Consider the following 23,466-nt stretch of genomic DNA (forward strand, 5'->3'; position numbering starts at 1 on the left):
CCAGGCCCTTCAGTCCCTTCTCTTCCAGTCCTGTCTGGCTCTTCCCCAGTGTGTCCTCTACCCACTGAACATGTAAAACGACTCCCACCTTCACCCTGGTTTAGTTGCTACAGCGACTTGCCTAGGAGACCTCCCCTGAAACCTAGGCAGTGCAGCCTGTGAAGCCTTGTGTTGATCCCCGCAAGTGCAATGTAATGGAAGTTGTGCAAACTCATCTCAGAGTCCTAAGTGAAGTGCAGGTCACAAGGTGCACATTGTTTAAAACTTGTTGTAAAACATGTTGTTAATTGTGCTCCAATGTCTGATTTAAATTTAATGTGGAGTGGTAATTCTGGAAAACCGATATTGCAACGAGATTCAAATATATGCTAATAATATTTGTGATGTTCAATGACTGGAATGGTGAAGCACATAATCGTTTCTTTCATCATGACTACAGCAGCAGAAATGCCTGTCTGGTCCCCTAATTATTGAACCCCCATACCACTGCTCTTAGTCTTCCTCTCCTTGTGTGCAGTTGAACCACCCATGGTGCCTCAAACTGGCACTTTCTGCACTTCTCATCATTCTCACCAGTATCCAAAATGGAAAACCAGATAGATGGACTTAGAGGACTCTACACTAGCTGCCTGGCACTCCGAGGCAGTCTTGCAGTCACCCATTCTCTCTCTGCCTGTATTGTCATAACCTGCAGATTGACTACCTCCCTAAATGTAGTTCTCAATCTCACGGTAGCACCACAGTGATTTCAGCCACCATCCAATTCCAAATACTGGAGCTCAAGTTTTGCAGCAGGTGACACTTCCTATTCATGTGATTGTCCAGACCACGGGAAGCATCCACTACTTCTTACATGTCCCAGGATGTGCATTCCACCTGTCCCAGCTGTCCTGCCATGCCTTAAGTTTACAGACTATTATTATAAACAAGCAACTAGAAAGCAGAATTATTTGACAGTTACTTACCAATCAGCTTGTGCCGATGTCACTTTATATTCCTCATATCATATTTGCTCACGTAGGCTGCTTTTTATGCTCTGCTCAACTCTTGCTCCTTTCTGCTGCTCTTCAATTAGATCATTACTGATTTTCTTAATGATTTTTTAATGGCTGCCTTGCCTTTAACATGCAGCTTTTAAACTTAGTAATATAATAAACCTCACTACTTAAAACTAAAACAAAACAATAGATTCAACAGCTTAATTCTCTTCTGCTGTGGTTCTCTGATAAAGTTTTACCAATACTAATAAACCTTATTAATTCTGATAGAAATTACAAATAGTTAATAAATCTTACTCATGGCAACAAATCTTAAAGACTCACTAGCTACACACTTGTTACTTGTTATTAATAGTTAATGTTTTTTAAACTCCCAGTTGTTCAGGCTCAGTCACTATCAACTTGTGACTTGCCCATGTTACTGTTCATTTTTTTTTCAAACTCAGGGTGCTCCTTAACTTCTCCCTAAAGGTAAGCGTTGTAAACCTATAATGCTGCAGCATTATATGGCCATGGTAATGTTCATCATTCTGCTTAAAGTGGGAGACATGGGGGCATTTAAAATTTGTAAAAGCATGACCATGGTGTGCAGATACTCAGGTGATAGCCTCAACTGATGCTCTGTGTAGTTGACCATTCTAACCATGTTAAGATATAAGAAGATAAGAACTAGGAGCAGGAGTAGGCCATCTGGCCCCTCGAGCCTGCTCCGCTATTCAGTAAGACCATGGTTGATCTTCTTGTGGACTCAGCTCCACTTACCCACCCATTACCATAACCCTTAATTCCTTTACTGTTCAAAACTTTATCTACCCTCGCTTTAAAAACATTCAATGAGGCAACCTCAACTGCTTCACTGCAGGGAATTCCACAGATTCACAACTCTTTGTGTGAAGAAGTTCTTCTCAACTCAGTCCTAAATCGGCTTCCCTTTATTTTGAGGCCATGCCCCCTAGTTCTAGTTTCACCTGCCAGTGGAAACAACTTCCCTGCTTCTACCTTGTCTATTCCTTTCATAATCTTATCTGTTTCTATCAGATTTCCCCATATTCTTCTGAATTCCAATATACCCCCAGTCTACTCAGTCTCTCCCCATAAGCCGACCCTCTCAACTCTGGAATCAACCTAATGAATCTCCTCTTCACCTCCTCCACTACCAGTATATCCTTTCTCAAGTAAGGAGACCAAAACTGTACATAGTACTCCAGGTGTGGCCTCACCAGCATCTTATACAGCTGCAACATAACCTCGCTGTTTTTAAACTTCATCCCTCTAGAAATAAATGAAAAAATTCCATTTGCCTTCTTAATTACCTGCTGCACCTGCAAATCAACTCCTTGTGATTCTTGCACAAGGACACCGAGGTCCCGCTGCACAGCAACATACTGCAATTTTTTACCATTTAAATAATAGTCCATTTTATTGTTATTCCTACCAAAATGGATGACTCACATTTACCAACCTTGTACTCCATCTGTCAGACCCTCGCCCACTCACTTAGACTATCTATATCCCTTTGCAGACTTTCAGTGTCCTCTGCACACTTGCTCTGCCACTCATCTCAGTGTCATCTGTGAATTTTGACACACTATACTTGGTCTCCAACTTCAGATCATCTATGTAAATCATAAACAATTGTGGTCCCAACACTGATCCCTGAGGCACACCACTAATCACTGATCACCAACAAGAAGAACACCCATTTACCCCCCACTTTTTGCTTTCCGTTAGTTAAGCAATCCTCTATCCATGCTAATACATTACCCGTTAACACCATAAACCTTTATCTTATGCAGCAGCCTTTGATGCGGCACCTTGTCAAATGCCTTCTGGAAATCCAGCTCCACCACATCCATAGGTTCCCTATTGTCCACTGCACATGTAATGTTCTCAAAGAATTCCACCAAATTAAATGAAAGATGACCTGCTGCATCTTACCAACGGTACAATTCATATCCAAATGTCTCGCTATTTCTTCCTTGATGATAGATTCGAGCATTTTCCCTTCTACAGAAGTTAAGCTAACTGGCCTTCAGTTACCTGCCTTTTGTCTATCTCTTTTCTTAAACAGTGGTGTCACATTTGCTGTTTTCCAATCTGCGGGAACCACCCCAGAGTCCAGCGAGTTTTGGTAAATTACCACTATCGCTATTTCCCCCACCAGCTCTTTTAGTACCCTGGGATGCAACCATCAGGGCCAGGAGACTTGTCTAACTTTAGCCCCAACACCACTTGCCCAACACCACTTCTTTCGTGATAATGATAGTTTCTAGCTCCTCATCTGCCATAGCCTTCCAGTCATCAATTTTTGGCATGTTATTTTTGTCTTCCACTGTGAAGACTGACATAAAATACGTGTTCAATGCCTCAGGCATCTTCTCATTTCCAGTTATTACATTCCCCTTCTCATCCTCCAAAGGTTCAATGTTTACTTTAGCCACTTTTTGTTGTTTTATAATTTGTAGAAACTTTTGCTCTCTGATTTTATACTCTGAGCTAGTTTACTCTCATAATCCACCTTACTTTTCTTTAAAGCCTTTCTCATGGTTTTCTGTTGACCTTTAAAAATTTCCCAATCCTTGAGTTTCCCACTAATCTTTGCCACTTTGCACGCATTTTCTTTCAATTTGATACCCTCCTTTATTTCCTTAGATATCCATGGCTGATTATCTCTTCATCCTCTTCATCATTTTTGTAATGTTCTGCAACATCATTACATTTGTGCTTGAGGCATTCTCCTTTATTTTCTTTGAGAATGCGACCAATATCCCTGGAATAACTATTTGTAAAAGCACTCTGCTGATGTTCAATGATTCTCCTTTACAGTCACGGTCGCCAAGCTGTGCATGAAATTATATAAGGATGAGGCTAAATGGAGGTAGTGGATGGTAGATGGCAGTATTGGCAGAGTCGGATTGTTGTGTATGCAAGGTAAGTGGATGTGAAGAGGGATATGATGGAATAGGCTTAACATGGCAGAGTGTGATAGTTGTGATGATGCAGGATGTAGCTGAATGGGCTATTGTACTCACCTTTCCCGACACGTTTAGTCATTAAATTGCTTCCTGTGCTGCATTGAACACAGTGACACTACAGTCCTGCTGCTCAATTCCTCGGTGATCTCCAACCACACTTTCTTTGTTTCTGCCACAGGTTTTCTCCTCTCATTTTTGAGCATAGGATGTCTTTCTGGTTTCTCAGTCACTCGTATCATATCAAGAGATGCATCACTGAATCAGAGTGCAGACTTTGAATGTTTAAAAATCATGCTGGAATTTTCCTTATGATGGCAACTCCAACTCCTCCAGAATGGGTGTTTGGCTTGGCTATGCAGATATTGGCATTGGGATCACATCATCCAGGTCCTCATCACCCCACTGGCACATTTTGGACAGAAAATTCATAAGTAAAATTATGAGGTGCTCTGATAAACCCCTGCCAGACATGCAGAATGTACCTCCAGGTTTCTCATACAATATCCAAACACTTTTCCTCTGTTTCCAGAACATACATTACCTTTCTGATAATCACACATTGGTAATTGTGGTGGCTGCCAGTGACATGACTGATTTAATGCCCAGATTGGTGCTGGAGCCCCACAAGATGTTAAACATTATCTGTAAAATATATTTTACATTTTTGTAACAATGCAAATTTAGGAAAAAAGAACAACACATATATGGCTATTACCTTCCAAAATGTGAGAACTGACATTCACAAATTTAATTCTATTCTGTAGATAACGACGATTGAGCTTGAAGAGACAGGACATAAAGTTATTTTTCTCCACAGAATTACTGGCAATCCACTTGTATACTTTATCAAAGTGCAAATCAAATTCGGGATTATCCTATAAGAAAGTACAAATATCAACTATCAGGAACATGGAGCATTAAATTGTTCAAAATACTCAACTGCCACAAAAAGACAATTTAAAATCTCAATCTAAATGCACCCCAGGAGTACTTTTTTAGTATTTCAGAGATGCCAGGCCATAATCAGATCAGCCATGATCTTAACAAATGATGGAGAAGGCTCAAGGGGCTCAAATGGCATACTCTTGCTCCCAATTCATATTATTTACAGTTCAATCAATCAATTTTTGAAAGTCAAACATTATGGGCCTGATTCTCCCATTCCAACGTGCATGTTTTTTTGCCGTGTCAGATTGGGAGATGTGCACATCAGCCATTTTGCGGGATTCATGCATGCGTTCCCGACACGTGCCCATCTCCCAAAGCCAGAGAGTAGACACAGTCAGGACCATGCTAGAAACCGACAGGAGGACGGGTAAGTGATTTAAATCTATTTTTAATCGATTTTAAACGTTATTATCAGGCCTGGGACTGAATTCTATGGGCCCCCCCAGGGGTCGGGTGGTGTGGGGAGTGGTGTCCCCTGGGCATGGGCATCCTGGCAGTGCCAGCCTGTGTCTCCAGCACTGCCCAAAGGGGAAAGTGCCCATGCCCAGGGGAAGCTTGGCACTGCCCACTGGACATAGGGCAGTGCCAAGTGGATGGGATTAGTTGGGGACAGGGTCTAGGAGTAGTGCCAAGAGGGTGGGGCCTATTGTGCTTGTTGCTGAGGGGACGTGTCAATGGGGCAGGGCCTATTGTGGACGGGAGGTCTCGCTGCCACTCTGAAGACAGGATCGATCAGGACAGGGGGGAGGCCAGTGATTGGGATGGGCTGGGATGGCAGTGGTTTGCCTCTCGGAAGAAGGGTGGGGAGGATGCGCAGGAGGTGGTCAGCTGGGAGTTGGGGGGATTGTCACTGCAGCGCGTGGTGGGGAAGGGGGGGAACTCTGAAGATTGCGGTGCTCTTGTGATGGATTGGTGGTCAGGACTGGCCCAGGAATGCTTGTGCAGTCCCCGATTGGCCTTTTTTTGAGGTGGGGGGTGGCAGCACTGCAAGGGTCCTGGGCTGGCCGGCGATTGAGCTGGCCAGCAAAGTGCAGTCTAACAGTTTGGGGCCAATGCGCATGTGAATAGGCCCCACTCTTTTTAAAGGACTTTCACGATTGTGACCTCTGTATTGCACAGAGTGTGGGAGATTTGAGTTTGAGCACCCACCAAAAAAAAATCATGAATTATAGCATTTTTCCTGCTAATTCAGCACTTAGAATATTTTTGGGAGAATTGAGCCCTATGTCGTAATAGGAACGTCTGCAACAGTATCTCAAAAAAAGGCACTATAACAATGGAGTTGGCTAAAGTGGATTAGCAAAATAGATTAAAAGTAAAACAGCAAATAAGCAGTAGCAGATATTTTATAATTCTCAACAAATATATATTTTTTTGAGAAAGAAAGATGCTACGAGAAGGATGAACCATTCATGCAGGACAAGGAATGTTAAGAAAGGTATCAAATTGAAAGAAAAGATATATAATGGGGCGATAATGGTGTAGTGGTAATGTCATTGGACTAATAATCCAGAGGACCCAGGCTAATCCTCTGAGGACACAGGGTCAAAACCCATCATAACCAGTTGTTGGAATTTAAAATCAATTAATAAATGTAGAATTGAAAAGCAAGTTTCAGTAAAGGTGACCATGAAACCATTGTTAGAAAAATCCTTTTGGGGTGATTTTCAGCCCACGTTAGTGGTCAGCAAGAACAGCAATGCAGGCACAAATTATGACATAAGGAAACATGATTCTCATTAGCAAGATCACATTTTCTGATTAAACAGGCCCCTTGATTTAATTTGGTTTGATTTATTATTGTCACATGTATTAGTACACAGTGAAAAGTATTGTTTCTTGCGTGCTATACAAACAAAGCATACCATTCTTGGAGAAGGTAATGAGAGAGTGCAGAATGTAGTGTTATAGTCATAGCTAGGGTATCAAGAAAGATCAACTTAATGAAAGGAAGTCCATTCAAAAGTCTGATGGCAGCAGGGAAGAAGCTGTTCTTGAGTCAGTTGGTATATGACCGTAGACTTCTGTAACTTTTCCCGATGGAAGAGTCAGTTGGTATATGACCGTAGACTTCTGTATCTTTTCCCGATGGAAGAAGGTGGAAGAGAGTATGTCCGGAGTTCAGGGGTCCTTAATTATGCTGGCTGCTTTGCTGAGGCAGCGGGAAGTGTAGACGGAGTTGATGGATGGGAGGCTAGTTTAGGTCATGGATTGGGCTACATTTTTGATCTTTTGTAGTTTCTTGCATCTTAAACAGAGCAGGAGCCATACCAAGCTATGATGCAGCCAGAAAGAATACTTTCTGTGGTGCATCTGTAAAAGTTGGTGAGAATCGTAGCTGACATGCCACATTTCCTCCGTCTTCTGAGAAAGTACAGGCATTGGTGGGCTTTCTTAACTATAGTGTCGTCATGGGGGGAATCAGGACAGGTTGTTGGTGATATGGACATCTAAAAACTTGAAGCTCTCAATCTTTTCTACTTCAGATAGGGGCATGTTCTCCTGAAGTCGATGACAATTTCCTTCTCTCTTGCCAGTAACATAATGAGAAACTTGCCATTGAAGGTTAGGAACCTTATTTAAATACTTCAACATCTTATTAGACAGAATTTGCAACAGCTTTATAAAAATGAGAACTTGGGTTCGAGCCGTTATCACCCTACAGGGTGCCAATTGCAGAGGGGGCACCTGGAAAGGATGTGAGAGATCCAGATAAGAGCAACTTGGGGCCTGGGGGCGGTCAATCCCAGCATTTTGGGGAATGTGATCACCCACAGGCCTTAGTAACCCTTCATGGATGTGTGCCTCTCAGTTTGGCTAGTTTGCAGGCAATGCTTCCGTGTGCTGTGCTGGGCTTTTGATGATATAACTGGGGAGGGATTGCCCTTTTAGGGTTGTAGCTGGAAAGTGAGTGGGAGCAGATCATGTTAAAGGGTCAGCACAAAGGGCAACTGTGAGATCTCTGGATGGAGTCCCATGAGATGCCAGGTTGCATGGACAGAGTGGAGAGACAAGCACTAGTCTCCAGACTCATGAGAGTTGAAGACTGTCACAATGGGAGAGGATGAGTGCAATCAGAATGAACTCCAACACTCAGGCTGCACTTTGAATCCAAAGGGCATAAGGAAGTTATGAAGGCCATGATGTCAGGGATTATGTATGTGTGGCTGGCTATGTAAATTGGAAGGCTTGTTTAATCCATAGCCCATGAGAAGTGGGGAAATTAGGGTGTCCTCTAAGGATGATGGTGACTGCAAATTCCAGTCTTCACATGTGTCAGGCGGACATCACCTGCCACAAGGGGAAGCCAGTTGCCTAATCAGTTTCCTGACCTTTCCTTGATGAGTCAATTCTGTCAATTTGGTTAGCACTGCAACGCACGAGTGTGCCGCTGATTGGCGCCCAACTGTTTAGAAGCCTGGGTCTGCTTTGCATGCATGTTGAGTACTGCAGGGACTGGAGCGCATTATCCACCCTTTTAATCACCTTTTGCTTTGATGTTTTACCCCCCCCCGCCACCCAACAGGCTCTCCTGGGTGGAAGGCTGCATTCCTGCTAATCTTCTTTTCTTCGGGTACCCGGGGGCCACAGCAGTGAGATTCAGAAACCCTGCCATCCTCTGGCATTGACATAATGGATACCCACAAATACTTGCACAGTGCAACTGAAGTCCTGCATCACAGAGCTCATGACTTCGGTCATGGTCATGAGCTGAACCATGGAACAGACATCTCCACCATTGAGTGCACATCTTACACCAAGGCCTCTACTGCAAATGCCACCCTCGCAACACTGGCCTCGTTGCCTAGCAGTGACGGTATTATCTCCTTGGATAGAAGACAATGGGTCTCCACTTGGCCTTGTAGTCAAAGGAGGGATGCTGTAAATCTGTCCTGATGCAACTCTGCCTTTGCAGCTCCAGCAGTTCTAGGACAACTGTCATCGGTCTGGTGTGAATATCTGTGCTGGTGGAGGGTGAGGGTGACAGCTGTGATGCTCCCTTGATGCTTGTCTCCAAGGTGTCTCCCTCAGAGCAGATCGGGTCTGTGGTCCCCAGAGGGCATGAGGATGATCTGGGCTGGTAGACTGATTGACCCAAAAGGAAGCAAGATGGCATTAGTGCGTCACAGAGCAGATTAATGGCATAAAGTTGATTCACTTGAAGCTTGCATCATGGCTGCAAATGCAGAGGATTTTCACTTTTGTCCCTTGCACCCACATCACCCTTTGCACAGGTTTGGTCCTTCTCCTTGTTGGCCAGCTCAAGGGCTCTCTCCTCAAAGGTTTTAAGGTTCCCACCTTGGGTTTTACTCCAGCAGTCTGTGCCCAGTCATGGCAGTTATGTTTGAATTTATCCTGCATTGAGATGGATGTGGAGGGTTTAGACAGGAGTCCTGTCAGGCCAGATAGTGTGAAGTCTGGCATGCATTGGAGGTGAGTGGAAGTGGGGTGTAAGGAGCAGATTATTTACATGGGGGACTATGGGGAGTGGGAGCATGGCATAACAAATGTTGGGAACCTATGAGGCGGTTAGGAGAGAAATCACTGTGGCGATGTGATATGTGTGCTAAAGAGTGCAGAGGAGACATGAAGAGGCAGACTTATCCTGGCTGCAGGAGGAAGTCATTGAACTTCTTTCGGCATTGTAGCCCTGTCCTCTTATGGAACAAGCTGGCATTCACTATCATGGTCACAGCCTCCCAGGTGGGTCTGGTCACCTTGTTTGCTGGACGGCTGGCTGGTAGCAGGTTAAGGATATCACGTCACTTTTCAACACTATCCAGAAGTTTGGTGAGGACTCCCTCTGTGAAGTGTAGTGCTATCTTCCTGGTAGGCATCCCCCTGACTGGACTTTGCAACATATGCTGGACAGACATTTAAAAGGAGTATCCCACTGATTACAAAGATTTTTCCTGGGGCAAGCAAATCAGAAGCAAGCCGCTTTCAGCTCAATACTTTAAATTACACATAGATTGGATAAACCAAACTAGCAATAGCATAATGGAGAGGAGTTCCTGGAGTGTGTACATGATGGTTCTTTAGACCACCATGTTGAGGAACCAACTACAGAACAGGCCTGGGTATTGTGCAATGAGTAAGGATTAATTAAGATTAATTAATTAATTAATTAATTAATCAATCTGGTACTATGTAATGAGGCGGGTAGAATTAGGGACCTTGTGGTGAAGGATCCTCTAGGGGAGAGTGATCATTGTATGGTGGAGTTTCTGGTGCAGATGGAGGAGGAGAAAGTGGGTTCCCGGACATGCGTCCTTTGTTTGAATAGAGGGGAGTACGGTAGGATGAGAGAAGAATTGGCGAATGTTGACTGGGGGAGCGCATTGGAAGGTAGGTCTGCTGATGAGCAATGGAGGATCTTTAAGGAGATCTTTCTTGGTGCTCAGCAGAAATTTATTCCGATGGTCAAAAAGGATAGTAGGAGGAGAGGTAATAAGCCGTGGATAACGAAGGAGGTGAAGGAAAGTGTTAAATTAAAAGCGGAGGAATTTAGAGTAGCTAAGAGTAGTGGGCGAGAAGAGGATTGGGAGAGGTTTAAATGTCAACAAAGATTGACAAAGAAGTTGATAAAGAAGGGTAGGAGAAACTATGAAGCTGGGCTAGCGCTTAATATAAAAAAGGATAGCAAGAGTTTTTATAAATATATAAAAAGGAAGAGGCTGGCTAGGGTGAATGTTGGTCCTTTAGAGGATGAGAAAGGGGACCTAGTGGTAGGGGATGGGGATATGGCTAAGGTATTGAATAACTTTTTTGTTTCTGTCTTCACGGAGGAGGACGTGAATAATTTGCCGGGTGTTAGTGATGGAAAGGTGGTAGGACTGGAGGGTCTTAATGACATTATTGTTACTAGAGAGGCGGTGCTCGACAGACTGGAGGGGTTGATTGTGGACAAGTCCCCAGGACTGGATGGAATGCATCCGAGGGTTCTGAAAGAAATGGCGGAGGTTATAGTGGATGCCTTGGTGGTTATTTTCCAGACGTCGCTGGATTCCGGGGAAGTGCCGGAAGATTGGAAAACGGCTAATGTTACGCCGTTGTTTAAGAAGGGTGCCAGGCAAAAGGCGGGGAATTATAGGCTGGTTAGTTTAACGTCTGTGGTAGGTAAAATGTTAGAATCTGTCATTAAAGAGGAAATTGCGAGGCATCTTGAAGGGAATTGCTTGATAGAGCAGACGCAGCACGGTTTCATTAAAGGGAAGTCGTGTCTGACAAATTTACTGGAGTTCTATGAGGATGTGTCTAGGGCGGTGGATAGAGGAGAGCCGGTGGATGTGGTCTTTCTAGATTTTCAGAAGGCGTTTGACAAGGTACCTCACAAGAGGTTATTGCAGAAGGTCGAGGGACATGGAGTTGGGGGTAGGGTGTTAGCGTGGATAGAGGATTGGTTGTCAAATAGGAGGCAGAGAGTGGGGGTCAACGGGTGCTATTCGGATTGGCGGATGGTGACTAGTGGAGTGCCCCAGGGGTCGGTGCTGGGGCCTCAGCTTCTTACCATTTATATAGATGATCTGGAGGAGGGAACCGAGTGTAGGGTGTCGAAATTTGCTGATGACACCAAGATTGGGGGAACGGCAAATTGTGCGGAGGGTGTGGAGAGTCTGCAGAAGGATCTAGATAGGCTGGGTGAATGGGCCAGGAAATGGCAAATGGAATTTAATGTTGGCAAGTGTGAGGTGGTCCACTTTGGTAGGAAGAATGGTAGGAAGGACTATTACTTACGGGGCGAAAAACTGCAGCAGGCGACGGTGCAGAGGGACCTCGGGGTCCTTGTGCATGAGTCGCAAAAACCCAGCTTGCAGGTGCAGCAGGTGGTCAGGAAGGCTAATGGGATGCTGGCCTTCATAGCGAGGGGGATTGAATATAAAAGTAGGGAGGTCTTGCTGCAGCTGTATAGGGCATTGGTGAGGCCGCAGCTGGAGTACTGTGTGCAGTTTTGGGCGCTGCACCTGCGCAAAGATATTTTGGCCTTGGAGGGAGTGCAGAGGAGGTTTACTAGGCTGATACCGGAGTTGAGGGGGTTGAGCTATGAGGAGAGGCTGAATAAACTAGGCTTGTACTCGTTAGAGTTTAGAAGAATGAGGGGAGATCTCATTGAGACGTATAAGATGATGAATGGGATGGATAGGATAGAGGTGGAGAGACTCTTCCCGCTCAAAAAAGACAGTAGGACTAGGGGGCACAGCCTCAAGATAAAAGGGGGGCGGTTTAGAACGGAGTTGAGGAGGAACTTCTTCAAAGGGTGGTGAATCTCTGGAATTCTCTGCCCGTTGAAGTGGTGGAGGCTGCCTCGCTAAATATTTTTAAGACGCGGGTTGATGGGTTTTTGATAAGAGAGGGGATTAAGGGTTATGGGGAGAGGGCGGGAAAGTGGAACTGAGCAGCGACAGATCAGCCATGATCTTATCGAATGGCGGGGCAGGCTCGAAGGGCTAGATGGCCTACTCCTGCTCCTATTTCTTATGTTCTTATGTTAAGACTTTTATTGTGCAGTGTCCCTTGGGGAAGAGCAACAATAATATTAAAGAATGCTTCATTAAGGTGGAGAGTGAAGTAGTCAAATCCGAAATCTGAATCTGTATGAGCTGAATTTAAATAAAGGGAACTATGAGGGTATGAGGTGCAAATTGGGAAAGGTAGACTGGGGACCTTACTAAAGGGGTTGACGGTGAATACACAATGGTTCAGATTTAAGGAACACATGCATGAATTACAACAATTATTCATTCCTGTCTGGTGCAAAAACAAAAGAGAAAAGATAGCTCATCCATGGCTTACAAAAGAAATTAGGAACAATGTTAAATCCGAAGAAGAGACATATAAACTTGCCAGAAAAAAGCAGCAAGCCTGAGAATTGGAAGCATTTTAAAATTCAGGAAAAGAAAGCAAAAAAATTGATCAAGAGGAGAAAAACGGTATGTAGGTGGAGCCTTCCCAAAAATGCACAGAGTGTTAGTTCAGGCGAGAAAACCGGTGCGCAGCTCACAAACGTCACAGCTTACAGACTTCACAGCCAGCTTTTCTTCCCATATTTAATAACACTGTGCATTTTAAACTGTCTTCTGGAGGGGATGGCCTAAAGACATCGGCAAGGCCGGGAATCCTGAGATCAGGGCACCAATTTAAAGGGCACCCTGATCTCCAACTTAAGTAAAAGGCCCTATTAAAATGTCCATTGACATAGGGGCAGGTTAGCAGTGCCAGGATGTATTGTTAGGGCGTTGCTGGTCATATCCCTCATCACCCAGGGGCTATATCTACCTCTGCAAATTTTTGAAAACAGAAGTGATTTGCACTTGTGTAATGACACACTGTTAATGTAGGCGGATAAGCTGTGGGCAGACATACAGCATCAAGGCTGGTAAGTCGATGTTAATTTATTAAAATGTATATTAAAATGATAATCAGGTTCATGCCCAGAAAGAGCTTGAACGTGATCACCTCTTAAGACTTAAGCAAGGCTTAATGAAAAGGAAAGAAAGAACAGAACAAACATATTTACAGTCTATGCTGATTTGCAATATTCATGGAACAATGAAGTAATTTATCCTTTTACCTTGTGTGCATTCTTCCCGTCAACTACCAACAGATCCTCAAATGACCACCATGCCACTTGTTTGTACGCATCACCTTTATCAGCTTTTTTAAATTTCACAAGGGTTGCTTGATACGGACGATCAGTTGACACTGTATAAGAAAATACATGTAGAATCATTATATTGTGCTGCCTCTAAGGTAAAAATTAATTCCATTGTGTTTTATTGACTTCAGTCTATACAAACTGAATTTGACCATGGGCCATGTCAAAGGTGTAAGAACAGATGAAAGATGAACAGACCATCTAAATTTTGCAATCTTTTATCTTTTATATCACATGATGCTAAATTTGGCTGACAATGCAATAAGGCTAAATAAACATACTGATATGCCAATTCTGGATTAGGTTTTCTGCTCATTTATCATCAATAGTTTAAAATTCAGTTCATTTAGTGCCAGCACTTCACATTCAGTACTTTAAGCCTCAAAATAATACTCTGCAGCCCCTGCCAAAAGATGGAGAGGATCAGTCAAACTGTCAAATGCACAAAATGCAACCCCAATTTGTTGCCACTTTGCCATTTTACACTGGCAGGTTCTGGGACTCAGTGGACCAGGTTTTCATTTTTGGGTCAGAATCTGATGTTGGCAGAATTTCTTGGTTTTGAACCTGTATGGCATCAACATGAAAGGTGCACAGCAATTTTGAATGAAAGGCCAATAGCAACAAGGCAGAATCACTCACCAACTAAAGATGAAGGGCAGATTCCGGAAGCTGAAGGTACTCTCTCAGCATTTTAAAAAACTTTAAAAAGAAACTGCCTGGAGCAGGAAGATGTGAACAAACTGGCACACTGATGGGATTTGGTTAATTCTGGACACACCCGCATCCCTTCTCACCCTGATGGGCTTTCCAGAATGTCCAGTCTAGAATGTCCTGCTGTGAAGAGGCAGGACACTTTACTAAGATGACTGGGAACCCAATTTTAAATTCACCACTGTTCTTTGAAATCAGTAGTGCATCAGAGGTCTTAGCTACTGGCTCTACAAGGTTTGTACCCTTTTATAAGCAAATGTAAGTAGTTAAGAAAGCCTTCCACTATCATTGCTCAACCAAATCCATTCCTTTTCTTCTCCCACCCCTCCAAACAGTTCTGAGCACTAAACTTTGTCCTTCTATCACCTCCCAATCCATAATTGGCGACCTTCCCCCTCTTCTGATTGATGGGGACCAACCCAAACGTTTCTACGTGCACTCTCCTGCTGCTGGTTTTCCCTTATAGTCACAAGCCGGTTGTTGGGCAGGAAATCAGCTTAGAAATGATAATGGTGGCCTATTATTAACTTCAGCAGGATCTCGTCATCTCCAGCCTTGCTGTGGTCCTTTGTGGCCTTCCTTGTACTCTACCTATAAATGCCAGACACTAAATTTTCTTGTACGATTGACCATAGATCTACCATAAAGATAACAATCATAATGCTGCATTTTTATTCGCAACATGAAGAAGAAACCCTCAAGAAGTGTGCTGACTAGTACATTATGCACATTAATGTTAAAACCAAATAATTCCCAAGCCCAGATTGGCAGAAAAGGCTGAGGCTTTCAAATACGCCTTTTAAAGAAGGCATTAAAATATAATTTAATTAATAAACATAATTCTGCTACTGTGGAATAGAAATATTTTTAAACAACTGGTTAAAAGCTTATTTTGGACATTAGAGGTGTGAGTTCTCAAGGAAGAAAGTAGCAGATGGAAAGAAAAGCATTTTGGTTAGAATTATTGGAATCTGCTGGCCAGACTGCTGTCAGAATGAGTTGATAAATGTATTTGCCTCTATAAATTTTGTTTAAGATTGTAACAAACTGGCAACAGGATATAAAATAGCAGTTACATCCCACTTATAGACGGACTTAAAAAAAATTAAAAATTACTTTCTTTTATTCATTTTACAGGATGTTGGCATCACTGCCTGGGCCCAGCATTTATTGCCTATCACTAACTGCCCTCCATTTCAGATGGCATTTGAGGTCAACCACATTACTAAAACAGAGACTAGCATTGTGGTGGTTGGGTGGAGGGGCATGAAAAAGATATGAAGGGGCTTAATGGAGCTGGAGATGGGATGGAATGATGGCATGCAGAGTGATGATTGGGGTAGGGAAACCAAAGCCAAGCGTGGACCAGCTGAACACAGCAGACTGCAAACACAGAGAGGGATGGATGGAATTCAATTTGCATGAAGGGGAGGGCATATATGCAGATTTTAGGGGGTGAATTTTCCTGTTCTGTCCACCTCCGGAGTTGGAGTAGGTGAGGGGAGGATCATGGAAAGGTCCATTGACTTTGGGGGGGATTTTCCTGTTTCCTTGGGTATCAAGGGTAGTCAAGTGGGGATTAGTAAGGTGCATGCTTGAAATGTTGCACAGAGATTCATGAGAAGGTCGAACGAGAAAGCTTGCTTGAGAGGGATGGGTTGTACAGAGATTCAATGATGGGTGGGGAGGGGTGTTGAAAGTGCAGAAGGGAAACAGTCTTGATGTCATTCATTGAGGAGCTAGGGAGCTGAGTGAAAGAGTCATACTTCCTCAACCAATGCCAAGAAGTCAGGTCAAAAAATTAAACACAGTGCTGTGGCTCTGAGGATGTTCTAGTCAGAGCGAGAGATTAAAGGCAGTCATGGGGATCACTGGACCATGAGACAAGGCTATAATCGGCACCAACTGTGTTCCTGCTCTAAGCAGAGGCAAGGCTTATGTACTCGATGGGGATCATGCACAGCTTGATGTGCAAGGTACGGTGATAGTTATACTGTCAGTGATGAGGACATCTGGCTCCGTAATCGGGTGCAAATGAAACAGTGATGTTCAGGGGCGGTATCTGCAGCCTATAAATGGGGAAAGTGTAATAAAGTGGGGTGATGAAAATCGAATCTCTCCCAGAGGTGGGACACCTCTGTATGTGATCGTGTATACAGCCTCAAGATGGAAGGGTGAGGTCCACATGGGGCATGGGGAAATCAACAATGACAGGTTCAGAGAATGGGGCAGAACAATGTCCAAAACAACGACAAAGGGATCCATGGTTAATGGGGGAGGCTGTAGAATCACCAGAAGAAGGTCTACCCATACATAGTAAGGCTCCAGGAATGTTGGGGGAGTTTCAAATTCAAAGAGTTGAAGCTGTAGCACACCATCGCGAGTTGCCAAAGTTATGGTGCAGTTAGGAACATAAGTACAGGGCAAGGCAATTCAGCTAATTGGATTGCTTGATCATTCAATTAGATCGTGGCTGTTCAACACTATTAGAACATTTTCCTGTTTTTGTTTCATATCCACGTATTTACATACTTCAAAAAATCATCAGTCCTGAATTCTGCAATTAGTCTAGCGCCCAGTCCTTTTTAGGAGCAAAGTTCCAAATTTGTTCTACCCTATCTTATGCTCCTGAATAGCCTTGCGATAGTTTTAAGATTTTGCTTCCTTTTTCTTAATTCCTCCACTGAATAGTTTTACTGCTTCTACCCTGCTAAATCCTTTTAATATTTCAAATGCCATGATGGAATCATGGGATCAGGGCCTTAATTAGTTTGCAGATGGGTCTTCTGTCCAATTAAGCAGAACAGAGACAGGCTGACTCCAGTGTGAGCAGATTAAAAGGCCCACCTTTGTTCTGCTGCAGAATATGGACCGTCTGCTCCATAATAATTGTCTCCAAATATGCTTCCTACCCTTCATTGGCCTTTCATTATCCAGAGAACTGGTGCAGTAAGCACAGTAAATCTGCCTCTTCATTATCTGACATCCTGCCTATGACCCAAGGGAAGCACAGTTCTGAATGTCAGCAGAAATAACCATCTGATATGGTTTATGAAAGACTGAAATAAACTTGCATTTAACATTAGCCTGGGTTAAGCAACTTTAAAAATTATAAGCTGGCAGGATTCTCTGATCCTGCTGGCAGTGAACCCCCGTCCGCTGGGGCGACGTCAATGGGAATTCTCATTGACAACGGCGGGACCAGGTAATCCTGCTGCTAGCTAACAATGTGCCACCTGCCATTGGTGGGAAACACGTGGCTGAGAGGCCAGAGAATATCACCCATAAGCTGTATTCACACCATCCTTAGAGAGCTGCTGCATTCAATTTCAGCATATTATTTTCCATAGATGAACCATTTAAATTTCTATAAATGTGTATATCATTTTAACAGAATTAGCACACAAGAAGAAACAAGTGTGGCATGGTGGCACAGTGGTTAGCACTGCTGCCTCACAGCGCCAGGGATCTGGGTTCGATTCTGGGCATGAGTCACTATCTGTGTGGACTTTGCATGTTCTCCCTATATCTGCATGGGTCTTCTCCAGGTGCTCCAGTTTCCTCCCACAGTCCAAAGATGTGCAGGTTAGGTGGATTGGCCATGCTCAATTGCCCTTAAATGTCAAGATTAGTAGGGCAAATATGTGGGGTTATGGGGATAGGACCTCAGTGGGATTGTTGTCAGTGCAGGGTCAATGGGCTGAATGGCCTCCTTCTGTGCAGTAAGGTTTTCCATGAATCCAGTTAGTTTAAACATTTTAATTAAAAATATAGGTTGTTATTCGAAAACATGTTTGAAACATAAATTTAGAACTGCTCAGTTCTCAAACGCTAGTGCATTTGTTTTTATTCATTCATGGGATATGGGCATAGCTGGCTGAGCCAGCGTTTCTTGCACGTTCCTAATTGCTCTTGAACAGAGTGCCTTACTCGGCCATTTCAGTGGGCAGTTAAGAGTTGCTGTGGATTTGGAGGTAACGACAGATTTCCTTCCCCAAAGCACATTAGTGAACGAGATAGGTTTTTAATGACAATCGACAATGGTTTCATGGTGATCATTTGACTTTAAATTGCAGATTTTTGTTTTGAATTCAAATGTCACCATCTGCCATGCTGGGATTCAAACTCCAGTCCATAGAACATTGCCCTGGGTCTCTGGATTACTAGTCCAGTGACAGTACCACTACGCTACTGCTAACCCCAGAATAGGGAAAATTAGAAGTTCAACCTGTTAAAATTCTGAGATGGGCTCTTAATGAGCCCCACAATGATATAAATTAGCTTGTTATTAGAGGTGGGCCTGTTTGAGACCTGACAATAATGGCAGAGAGAAGAAATGGAGGTCACAGAAATTTCTACTACTAATAGGACTCATCACATTAGAAGGAGATGCTTCCTTCCATATTGGAACAAGGTCTGTAATTATTGTGATGTTGCTCCTATCAGTGGCACAAGCAGTTTAACAACAAATTACTCCAAAAATATTTTAAAAGAAGTTTCTCAATTGTTTCTTTGATAGCTTGTACTCATACCACCCATTTAGAAATATAGAGTCTGACAGTGCAAAAGGAGCCATTCAGCCCATCATGTCTGCACGACCACAATCCCACCCAGGTCCTAACCCCATTACCTCATGCATTTACTCTAGCTAATCCCCCTAAACACTAAGGGGCAATTTAGCATGGCCAATCTACCTAACCTGCACACCTTTGGGCTGTAGGAGGAAACCCACACAGTCACAGGTAGAATAAGCAAACTCCACACAGACAGTGACCCAAACCAGGAATTGAACCTGGGTCCTTGACTCTGTGAGGCAGCAGTGCTAATCACTGTGCCACCGTGTAGCCCCAAGCCAAAATCGAACATTGACGGAGAAGACCCAAAATGACCTTCTGTGCACCCTCTCCTTCATTATCATCACAATGCCAATTATGAAAAATAAGCAAAGCAATCCCACAGATTTGACATTTTGGGCAGGAATTTCCTTCTAGGGTTTTAAAACCAATGTCAGGTCCCCTCACAAGGCTGACCAGAAATCTTTTACCACCTGTTACTGGCTAATGTTGGAAAGGTTGATGTTCAACCTATTTGGCTGAGTTTTGATTGCACCTCCCTTAGCCATCAAGTCTTGGAATTTTGAACCCAGATCTTTTGGCACAGAGACAGGGACGAATTCACTGTGCCACAAGACCTCTTCACTGGATGACATACAGATGACCAAATCAATTTCTGAATACTAAAGCAGAAAACAAGGTATAGGTAAGAAATTTCAACAAAATAGTTTTTTTATTTTAAATAAATTGGGGTCTGAATCTATTTGCTCCATAGACACCTATTACCAGGACTGTGGCGACAAGGGGATTTTCACAGTAACTTCATTGCAGTGTTAACGTAAACTTACTTGTGACTAATAAATAAACTTCTACTTTGAAAATATTGCAGAACTCTGGATATGCTACTTAACAGATTTTTTTTGCCAATCTGTGATCATTACAGTAGAAAATGTGTTTACTCGATAGATCAATTACTCTGTCTATAGTCAAACCTATGTGGTTGAAGGAATGGTGTGGTGGCACAGGGGGAGCACAGTGGCACAGTGGTCAGCATTGCTGCTTCACAGCACCAGTGACTCGGTTCAATTCTAGCCTTGGGTGACTTTGCAAAGTTTTCACAGTCTCCCAGTGTCTGCGTGGTCAACATAACATTTCTAAATAAATTACAGAAGTAAGCCATGTGCACAGCTTTAATTACAAGAAGTAAGACCAGTCTCCTACTTTCTTTGAATTGATGGCTCTTGATCAGCTAGCTCTCATACTGATTCTAAGTAACAAAGTTTAAAGTTTATTTATTAGTCACTAGTAAGGTTTACATTAACAGTGCAATGAAGATATTGTGAAATTCCCCCACTCACCACACTCCAGCCCCTGTTTGGATCAATGCAGCTAACCAGTATGTCTTTCAGACTGTGGGGAGGAAATGGAGCATCCAGAGGAAACCCACGCAGATGTAGGGAAGACATGCAAACTCCACACAGACGGTGACCCAAGCTGGGAATTGAACCCAGGTCCCTGGCACTGTGAGGCAGCAATGCTAAACATGATGCCACCATGCCACAGAGTCTTCATTATCTACAGGACACATCTTCAAAAATCATGTGACACACCCAGCTACAAACACCTGTATTCAACCTACTGGTCGAGAAACTTTAGACACACTGTGTGTGGAGTTTGCACGTTCTCGTCATGTCTCCGTGAGTTTCCTCCCACAGTCCAAATATGTGTGAGTTGGGTTGATTGGTCATGCTAAATTGCCCGTCAGTGTCAGGAAGACTAGGGGTAAATACACAGGGTTACGGAAATAGGAATTGGGTGGGGCTGTTGTCAGTACAGACCCAATGGGCCAAATGGTCTCCTTCTGTACTGAAGGATTCTATGGTTCTATTTCAAATCCTCCCAAAAATTCCATATATTTCAATATAAAATGTACACAAAGTTTTGAGGTGATTTTAATCCTCCTCCCTCCTCCAAATGTATCCCTTATAGTGAAAATCTCAGTATTTAGTTTACAATATCATGCAGCAAGGGGGAGACCAGCTGGAGTAGGAGGAGGAGGAGTGGCAAGCGGGGGGCAAGGTGGACGTCTCACCATATGAGGAGCCAGAGGCAAGAGGGCAGGCAGTGATGGCAGGTGTCCAGCAGAGAAGGGTATTGAGAGACGCCTTGATTATAGCCCCCTTCACCTAGATGGTGTTGAACAGTGAGGGGGCCGCAACCACCACACATCCACCATACCCCAGAAGCAAGTGCAGCAGTTATTCCCCTTCCAAACTGACTTGGACCCTCAAACCACCACATCACCGTTCCCCAGTCTCTCTCATCCCACCACCCTTATCCCCAGAAACATCCAAACCCGTTAATGGGCTGGCACTTGCACCAAGGGTCTGGAGGTTGGGGAAGGTAGGACAGGCACACTGTAACATGTGGCTGAGTCTCCAAGGCACAACAGCCAGCACCTCTATGCATGGGTTTGGGGACCACTTTGCTCTGGGCGGGAGGGGTGTGGAATCAGAGACACATTAGTCATAGCTATGAAGTGCAAATAAAAGTTTATTGTGTTCTTAAAATTAGTGATGAATAAACCCTGACTACTGGTGGCCTTCACCCATGCCTTCTTAGTGTAGTACAACTTTCTAACTTTGTGCTGTCTACTGCTTCTTCTAGGTGCTACCTCAGGATGCACATCAGAGGTGGAGGTGTCCAACTGTGATGCACACATTGCCCGTCATGCCCTTGGTGGACATTCTCTGGATGGCCGGGACCTGGAGGATCTTGGCTAACTTGCAGATGGCACTGTTTTGGTGCCAACCCACCCTATTCATCGCGCTGGCCCTGAAATGCCCCAGTGTGAGGAAGGAGGGAATCGGAAAGTCTCGGGACATCCGGGATCTGCTCAGTGGAAGGTCCCAGCATGGACTTGAGCCCTTCCTCCTCCCTTGGGTGCCCAGAGGCCCTGGGGGTACCTCATGGGATGCCAGGGTAGCTGGACTGAGCTGCAGAAGCTCTGGCGTCACCTAGTTCTGCCAGTCACAGAGGCCCAGATGCATATGCCCCATGATCTGTGATCCATCAGCCCTGGACCTTTGAGACTGGGCCAAGATATGGAGCCCCTCCACTACAGCGTTCTGTAACTGAGTCAGACTCAGCATTGTCGTCTGAGACTGGGCTAAGTTGTTGAGGCTCACAGCCACAACCTGCTGTATCTCCAGAATGCCAGCGGGAGTCCCAGGCATGGCCAGCAATGTGTCCCACATGCCCCTGACACCCATTGCCATGGAACGCTGTGCCTCCTGGATGCCAGCAATCATCCTCGTCCGTGGCCTGTTGTGTCTCCAGGATGGCTTGGGCCCTGTCATCCATGAGGACAGATCCCTGACAATCTCACGCAGATAATGCAGGTCGATGCATGCCATCCAGAGAGTGTCCATGACAGCTGGTCTGTCCATGACTGTGGTTGCCCCATTGCAGTGTTGGCCTGGTTCACATGCTATGTTGGCACCACCTCCTGCAGCAGCACTCTGTTGCACTTGCCTAAACAGCCTTGCAGTTGCAGCATTGTTGCTGACAACCCTTGCATGACTCTCCGGATTTCCTGATGCATCTCCACCAGCCTTGGGAGGAACGAAGACCTCCATGTGCCCAAGCCCTCGGATGTGCAACTGATGTGCATCAGTGTCTGTGATGCACTCACCAGTTAGTGACCCAGAAGCCTCAACACGAAAGGTAACCACCGTGGTGATAATCTCTGTGTTGGTGAGTTGTGTAGTAATGCCAGTGGCACTTCAGTGGTGCTGCCCTCAGAGGATTCTTCAAAGCCTCCCTCCAAGGTGTTGTCCAGGTGTCATGGGCAGTTTGCTCAAAACAGCAGGTGGTGGGGGTGGCGGGGGTGGAAACGACAGGTTTCTCTGGGTCAGAAATGCAATAGAGAGCACACATTGGGGAAAAGGAGGTAAAATATTCTATGCATCATTCAAGGAGCACCTAACCCATAGCCCATGACCCCTGGATGAGGACTATGCTTATGCTCACTTGTATACTGGACACCGACCTGGCTGTCCATCACCATTTGGGATGATCCATCTCTCCCCTGCCAATTCCATGCCATGCACTTCAATGCTGGTCAGCTGCCGCAGGTCAGGCACACCATCACCAGTCTGGGCAGTTTCCCACTGTTTATGTATGCTTTTCCCAGTGGAACAGAAGGTGGATAGCAAGCATTAATATATTGAACTGCATGACGTGCAATGCATACCTGTGTCTTGGGCGTTGTGCTGGCAGTTTTGGGGAAAATGGTCAGCACTGGAGGGTGCTTGTTGAGGAGTGAGGGGAAGGCATTAGATTCTGTTCCTGGGGAAAGGGTAACTTGTTGCATGCCCTTCAGTTGTCTAAGCATGGTTAGGGATCTGTACCAAGCACGGGTTGTGGGTTTCTAAATGGGACGCTCGCTTACCCTTGCTGTTCAAAGAAGATCATACAGTTTTTTACATTACCAGCCAGAACGTGGTGTCAGGCTCCTGGCATTCACGCTTCTCCCACAATGCTGTGATGGCTGCACCCCTTGGGCAAGGATCCTGGACAGGAAGGTCCGCTCACTCCTCTCTTCCATGGCATTAAGTAGG

General features: G+C 44.5%; 1 protein-coding gene across 1 annotated transcript in view; it reads right to left on the reverse strand.

Annotated features, from left to right (window-relative positions):
- The window catches only part of LOC145342675 (exocyst complex component 1-like), an 87,833-nt gene that overhangs the window by 62,954 nt on the left and 1,413 nt on the right, over positions 1-23,466 (reverse strand). Inside the window, exons 2-3 of the mRNA XM_080188228.1 lie at positions 13,494-13,624; positions 4,689-4,848 (exon numbers count right to left, since the gene is read on the reverse strand). Of these exons, the coding sequence (XP_080044354.1) occupies positions 4,689-4,848; positions 13,494-13,624 (291 nt within the window). The remainder of the gene's footprint in view (positions 1-4,688; positions 4,849-13,493; positions 13,625-23,466) is intronic.

The sequence above is a fragment of the Carcharhinus amblyrhynchos genome, chromosome 4 (genome assembly GCF_965287045.1).
Source record: "Carcharhinus amblyrhynchos chromosome 4, sCarAmb.v2.hapA, whole genome shotgun sequence".
NCBI lineage: Eukaryota > Metazoa > Chordata > Chondrichthyes > Carcharhiniformes > Carcharhinidae > Carcharhinus > Carcharhinus amblyrhynchos.